The 7,441-nt window shown below is 33.1% G+C and overlaps 1 protein-coding gene across 1 annotated transcript; it reads left to right on the top strand.

Annotated features, from left to right (window-relative positions):
• The first annotated feature begins 4,044 nt into the window (after window positions 1-4,044).
• Window positions 4,045-7,214, top strand: LOC109815505 (uncharacterized). The gene is made up of 2 exons (XM_020380253.2): window positions 4,045-5,516; window positions 6,449-7,214. The coding sequence occupies exons 1-2, from the start codon at window positions 4,374-4,376 to the stop codon at window positions 6,473-6,475; spliced, it is 1,170 nt and encodes a 389-aa protein (XP_020235842.2). The 5' UTR covers window positions 4,045-4,373; the 3' UTR covers window positions 6,476-7,214.
• The last annotated feature ends 227 nt before the right edge of the window (window positions 7,215-7,441 follow it).

The raw sequence follows: 7,441 nt of genomic DNA, 5'->3' as shown, positions 1-7,441 counted from the left end.
ACTTTTAAAAATATAATAATACTTTTTGTTAGTTATGCAAATAAGAAAATGAGGGTATTCCATTTATAGAGAAGTTAGACTAAAGAATTTGTGAAATTTTTTTGTTCATTTTACAACCTTATTCATGTTATTTTCTTCTCTTATAATTACAAGTTGATATATATGCAAAAAAAATTAAGAGATTTTTAAAATTAATTCCTTGAAATTGGATAAAAATAATCTTTATCGAACTGAAATTGCATCTATTTAATTATGCCTTGTATCTGTTTCATGTAAAACTTTTTGATTCACTAATATAGAAAGTCTTGGATTCACATTGCTATATGTATTTCATCATGGCGGGGGTTAGGCTTTTGTTGGGATTTTGCTTATACTTAATGAAGCTCGACATAGTCATTGATGGCTATTTGTACTTAATTAGGGGGCTAAGAATTGAGAAATTTGAGAAAGTTAGTAAAAAGTGTAAAAATATAGTAGTAAGTTTATTATGCAGGTAGAACAGTCCTTCTCTTGAAAATGAGAAACTAACAATCAGATGCATCTTAATATGCTGCATCTTTCTACTCATACTTATCAACCAGTAAATGAAATGATATGTCCTACAAATACTTGGTAGATAATTAATTGTCTAGCGACCAAGCAATACATGTCATGTAGCATTTGGCAGTTGCATGAAAGATGACTGATGAACGTTTCTAATGATGTTTACCATCTTCAAGACCAAAGTGAATGCTGTCAGATGGAGTTGGAAACAAATTTACACACACAACCATATCTACATGTATGCTCATGTAATAAATAAAGTGAAATGTTAGGTGTTGTTTGTAAGGAGTCAGTTGAGTGTGACTTCTATAATAAAGTAGATGAATAGAGGGGGAAAAAAAAAAGTCATGCCAACCTGAAAATTTTAACCATTTAAGAATAGAATGTGTTTCCTCTTCCTAAATAATTATCTTGTGTACCTTTCCCTTAGCACACATCAAACACTTCGGTAATTTGTTTTGAAATGCTAAATGCAATTTCAGAATCAAGCAAGGAGTATTTTTTTTTATGAAGTTTTCATTATTTTGCTAAAGTTCAATGCTTCTATTTAGCAACAGCAAAATATCAATTTTAGCAATGTTAAAGAACCTCTGTTTGGAGCTTCTCTTTCAAAGATTGAGTTCTGGTACTAATTATCTTTCAAAAAGCAGCATAACTGTAATATGACCCAAATATTTCCAATTTTGATTGGGTTTCAGCAATTCGAACTCCGACCTCTATTATCATAAATTCACAGCTATTAATGTGAAATTAAGTTAATTTGATAGGCAAAGGCCTAGCTTTAAAATGACAATGGTTTAATCAACAATTTTTTGTTAAAGCAAGTGGAAGAGTGCCATCAAATTAGGAAAACCTGTCTCATTCAATCATATACCCACGGGAAATGAAAATAAATAGACCCATTTGCCATGTTTAATTATATAAATATAATTGGGGAGAGGGTGCAAAGAGAAACTTCCCTTCTTAAGCAACAAACCGGTAGAGGGAATTGGACTTCTTGTAAATTTGCCCATTCGAATGATTAGTTGAGACATAAGTATTGAGAAATTCTCTTAAACAAGAAAAAGGAGTTGCTATTTTCTTCCTTTACATATTGTATAATAATACCCCTTTTCCCTTGTAGTATCAAATGCATATGTCATTTCATGCAATAATATGGGAATGATGAAAAGATTCTCTTTGGATATAAGTTCATAAAAAAAAAACCCAGGTCACGTCATAATGAAAAAGAACAATGGGATACTATAAGCTGAAGGATTTATTGTGTAAGTATGAAAATGAAATAACTTGGAAAAGATTATGGGCCCAATTAAAATTCTTGTGTACGTAGTTGAAGGTTTGGGTCATCTATCAAAACAGGCAACCAAAGAATCAATTTGATGACCTATTTTGTTGACAAATTACAACACAACCAACCAATTTAGAATTTCATAACTAACCGAATATTTATCTATGCTATGCCTTTATTGGTCTTGTACCTTGCTTGGAAATGAAGGTTCCCCACTTCCCCTGTTGACCTTCAGAACCTTATTTCTTGGGTTGGACCTTAAGAGCTCATACAGCATAATATGGAGGAGACAAGCAGAATCTCATGATACAATAGATACGTGACAATGGACCATTTGCTAAAATGGTAGTATTGTGTCAAGTTTCTTTTGCATAAAATCACATCAATATATTTTTTTTCTTCTACAATACTTCATCTATAATATTATTGGCACATAAACTCGCAAAGAAATCAATATTATCCTTGACTACGAAAAAAGAGGATTGGCATGGTACTTAATGAGTGATTTCAGAAGGACAATATACTTAATATTTCTTTTAGTTATTTGATAATAAATTAAAAGTATTTTTTTTATTATATCACATGTATATCCTAATCTACTAAGTCAAAGATTAATTTTACTCACAATATTGTAACTCTCATTGATCCGGTGAATTTTTGCCACGACAAAAATTTAAAAAAATGTAAATATAATACAAATATAAATACCAACATATAAAAACATGATATTTAACCACTACACCAACTTATAAGATTAGCAAATTATAAATATATAGAGTAAAGAAAAATGCATATATAAATACAAGTGCAAAAGATATATTACTACAAGATATTTTTTTATGCAAACTAATTAATAACCTTTTATAGTTTATATATATAGAGAGAGAAATAAAATGGAAAAACACCTTCTATAGGACAAAAGGCTAATGACATTCTGAAACTGTTAGTAAAAATTCATTTAAGAAATTAGTACAACTGCAAGCTGTTTTTGCCTATCTTATGAGTTATGATCAATATTATATAAAACAAACTACAAAAATAAATACAAATTTCTTTTTAGTACGAAAGTTTCGTAAGAATGCTCGTGAATGAATTTATAAAGTAAACTGTGAAAATAGCCTTTTATCGTCTCTCTCGTGGATGATTATTGCAAACAAATGATTGGTAAATTTTTAGATTCATCAAGTTTTTGAGAAGAAAAAAAAAAATGCCATAATAAATAACACAATTAAAAGTAAATTAAAAGAGACATTCAAGTGGTGGTTTGATTATTTCAAACGATTACATTAGTGATCAAATCACTGTTAAATAAAATAATTTAATCAAATTGTAATTATACCTAATTAACTGTTTAACCCGTTGCACTAATCAGTAAAAAAAAACCGTTGCACTAACCAATCGAATTAAAATTTCAGAAATAAATTATAATTTAGTCATACAATTGTACAAATTATGTGAAGTAAGTGTATATTTGAAATAGTTACGATAATCTCTATCATATAGGAACAAGTTTAATTTATAGGCTTCTATTTTGCACGACCTATATTGTAGTCCTTATATTTCAAAAGTTTACAAGATGGTCAAGAAATGAATTTCTCATTGATTCCAATGGGTGCAAAATGGAGTGACCTGGGTGTCAAATTTGACCAAATATCACATTTTGGTCACGTCTGAAAGCAACATTTTTGGTCTTGTTAGAGTGTTACATGCCTAGAGAGACAGGAGTAAACTTGGAGCACCCCAACCGCCAAACATAATGCTTAATCCTAGTAATAGTGTATGCTACCAACATGTGTACCACGGTAGATCTCGCCAATTAGTTAAAAAAAAAAAAAAAAAAGATGAGAAAACTGCAAATAAATAAAGCCAGGAAAAGCAAAAGACGAGACAAGGATTTGAAGGAAAGTCACTCCCAGTGAATCCAAAAGAAACTGTTCTATTCTCTAGTCTTGCACCTTTTACAAAGCCTTGTACATGGATTATATGGTGAAAACAAAGTTAATATTCAAATGGACTGCAACATTATTCAGGTCGAGGCGAATGCTAAGTAGGAAGTAGCTGTTGTACAAAATGACATGTGCTGGTCTATAACTCTAGTTCTTCTTGTTACAATAAAGTTACAGACAACCTCTACTATTATATGTTAGTGTCCTTCAAATAAGGCATGCATTGTACCCGGTTCATAACCATTTTGGTTTTCTCATATACGCAACCTAATTTGTGATTAACAATTTTTGCCAATTTGTGACTGCTTCTACTATTACCGTGTGGGCCTAACAAGTGGTCCCTCCTTGGCTCAAATCTTTTTTTTGAGTAGAAACCAAAAAGTAGGAAAAGTGGGAAAAGTGGTCACAGGAATTGGGGCGGGTATCTCTTTTGAAAACATAGCAGAAACCAGTAAGAAACCCACGTTCCTATTTAACAGCCTAACCGTCCCACTAACTGCTAGAACTCTCTCAACTCACACCCCATTATGCTCTTTATCTTTGAAGACTAATAAACCTGCTCATCAAATCAAGAGTTACAAACACAATAGCAAAATATGAAGTGGGGTGGAAGAAAGCCTTCTTCTTCTTCTTCTTCTTCTAGGCCTTCTTTCATATCTCATGTCTCTCCTTTTTCATGGCTGTCTAAGTTCAAGCAAATGAGGATCAACTCAGAGGCAAAACCAGGAACACTGAAGCAAAATTCAACTCCGTCTGATAGTTCGTCCCATTATGCTTATGGGAACAATAAAGGCAGGTTTTACGGAAGGGATGATGAGGCTTTCTGGAGACTCTCATTTGGTGAAGAGGGTAACGAGCATAATAAGAAAAGTGAACATGTTTTGAAACATGTGAAGTACAATTTGGATGCTGAACATGGCACTCCATCCTCAAGTTTTGGTGGAGTGAATGCTAGAAGACAAGGTGGAAAAGAAAGCACTCAGAAGTTGAAGCAGAAAGAAACTGGACTGAGAGAAGAAAGAAAGTTGCTGGATGAAGCAGCAAAGAGTGTTAAGGAGCTTGAGTCCTTAAGGAGGAGATATGAGAGAAAAGCACAAAGAGTTTTGCAGGAGCAGCTCTTGAAATTGGAAAGAGCAGAAGAGGAAGCTGAGTTTGCATCAAGTCCATTAGAAAATGATGTGATGCAATTTGAGTCACCAAGAACAATTTGCACACCAAGAAAGCATTTGTTTTCCTCTTCTGTGGATTCAAAGAGTTATGGCCTTGGAGGTCTCAGAGAAGCTCGTGTGTGTAGTCCCTTGTTGGGTTCTGAGTGGCATAATTTGAAGCAAACCGAGGAGTTGAAACTGAAAGCAAAGAGTAACAAACAAAGGCAATCACTTCATGTGAGCAGAGAAAACCAGAGGAGGAAACCAAAGCAGAACTCCAAGGTTAGAGTATATTCTCCAAGGATGGGTTCTAAGGTTGAAGTCCGCAAAATAAAGGCCATAGAAGAGAAGAAGAAGGCAAAACTGAAGATGAAAAAAGAAGAGGAAATTGTGGAGGAAACAGCAGGGTCAGATAGCTTTGCAGTGGTGAAATGTTCTTTGGATCCTCAGAGAGATTTCAGAGATTCAATGATTGAGATGATCACAGAGAAACAGATCAGCCAGCCAGATGAAATGGAAGATCTGTTAGCATGTTATCTGACTTTGAATTCTAGTGAGTACCATGATCTCATCATCCAAGTGTTCAAGCAGGTATGGTTGTGTATGAGCCAAGACAGTTTGGGTATTCAATCAGAAAAGCAATGTTGCTGCTGTGATTAACAACATAATGTTTAGCTTCTAGGAAAATATTGGCTGAATTGTAAATAGTTACTCTACTTGAATTTCTCTAGTTATGCTTTATTAACTTGAATTTCTCTATTCTATTCTCATGTTTTGTATGAAATTCAAGTTGCATCAAGATCTCAACAAATTTCGATAACTACTAATAAGAGTTTTGTGTGCATGTAAGTCTAAATAACCAAGTCCTTTACACACAAATCATGATTATCTTTTTGAAGTCAGGAGGATGCTTGTAAGCTTGTAGCAATATGTTCATTCTTTAGCATTATTTATTTTTAGGGTAGGATATGGGAAGAAATCTGAGACACTTATAAGAGGTGAAACTTGTTGAGGAAATAAGGAATCTAAAAATCCAAATGGTAAAAAATTCCAAAAGTAGAGAATGCACATATAATACACAAAAGACATTGCTGCTATTCACATCAGCATGGTCCTAGTCTCCTAGACATGCACATCAGTATAATACCCTTAAGACATTGTCCATGCCGGTGGAAGAACTGTGTTTGGGAAATGAATGAAAGGGAAAGGGGACTATTCTTCAATCCTCGTGATCAGTATTTCTCTATTAGACACCATCAGATACCTTTAGCATGGATTTTATAATTATTTAGTTTTTAAAGAAGTTGTGGCAATACAAATAAAATGTCATAAGAATGTGATCAATACAAATATTCTAGTATGCTGTTCAGTGTGATTTGTGTTCATCCTTACCAATATATGATTATAATCTATAAATGAGTTGAATATGCCAAAGGTGAAGCTGGTCGTCTTTATAAAATGAAGTTGAACTTTTGATTCATTGAACTTTTTTCTATATAAACTAAACTGAGATTCATGAGCAGGTTTCACCCATTATAAGCCCCACATAAAACATATCTGGACCGTTTGAACTACCGTCACATGGTTGACTAGGACCTTGTAAGAATCTTTTCTTCCTTTCCCCTCTTTCATTGTGATATGTAGTACTAAAATAAATTAGCGTGTCTCTCTTTGAAGACACCTTGCACTTGAATGAAGCCTCTGATATTTCAAACGTCATATCTTTGTGACCGACTCATTGTCATAAAGTTTCATCTCTTCTAGCATTGATGTAAATGTCATCCAATAGAAATGTTAGTTTTACTAATAAAGCTTCTTATAAATTCTTAAACTTTCGCAAGTGGGCAGCCAGCATGTTGGGAGGCATTAGGTGAGACCATAAAATAGAGTCATCAAATGAGTGAAAAAATTCAAGTTTGTGAGATATCTTTATTACGAAGGTACCATTTCCCATCATCTATGTTAGGATAAATAAATGATACAACCTAGCTACAAAGAAAATACTATACATGGCTATTATTATAATCTACAATATCAGGAAATTAGGAAACCCAAGTGTACCCCAATACATGATTTTGGACCTCTGTACTATCTAGAACCTGTATCCTATTCTCTTGTGGATACAAGACCCATGACCTAATTACTTCCAAGTGAGGCATTTATGCCACATCTACACAATACCAGATAAATTAAAAACATAGCAGTAAGTTCCGAGTTACACACAAGATCAAAGCAATTTTAAAAGTCAATTGAGTTGGTTACTTGGGATACCTATTAAAAAAAAAAAAAAAACACACACACACACACACAAGTAATAAAGTTAACCTACCTGCTAGGGGCTCATAAATAGGTCATTCCACTTTAATCATGCTGCAGGTAGGCTTTACATGATCAAATTAATATTTTCATTTATTAGTTTGGCATGGATATGTTCTATAGATGCATCTCCATATTGATTAGGGGTGGTAAATAAATTAATCACATAATTTTTTTAAAGTGGATTATAATGAAATAGA

The sequence above is a fragment of the Cajanus cajan genome, chromosome 2 (assembly GCF_000230855.2).
Source record: "Cajanus cajan strain Asha chromosome 2, NIPB_CcT2T_4, whole genome shotgun sequence".
Classification (NCBI taxonomy): domain Eukaryota; kingdom Viridiplantae; phylum Streptophyta; class Magnoliopsida; order Fabales; family Fabaceae; genus Cajanus; species Cajanus cajan.
Note: the sequence above shows the minus strand (reverse complement) of the source record. Positions and strands in the feature narration are given on the sequence as shown.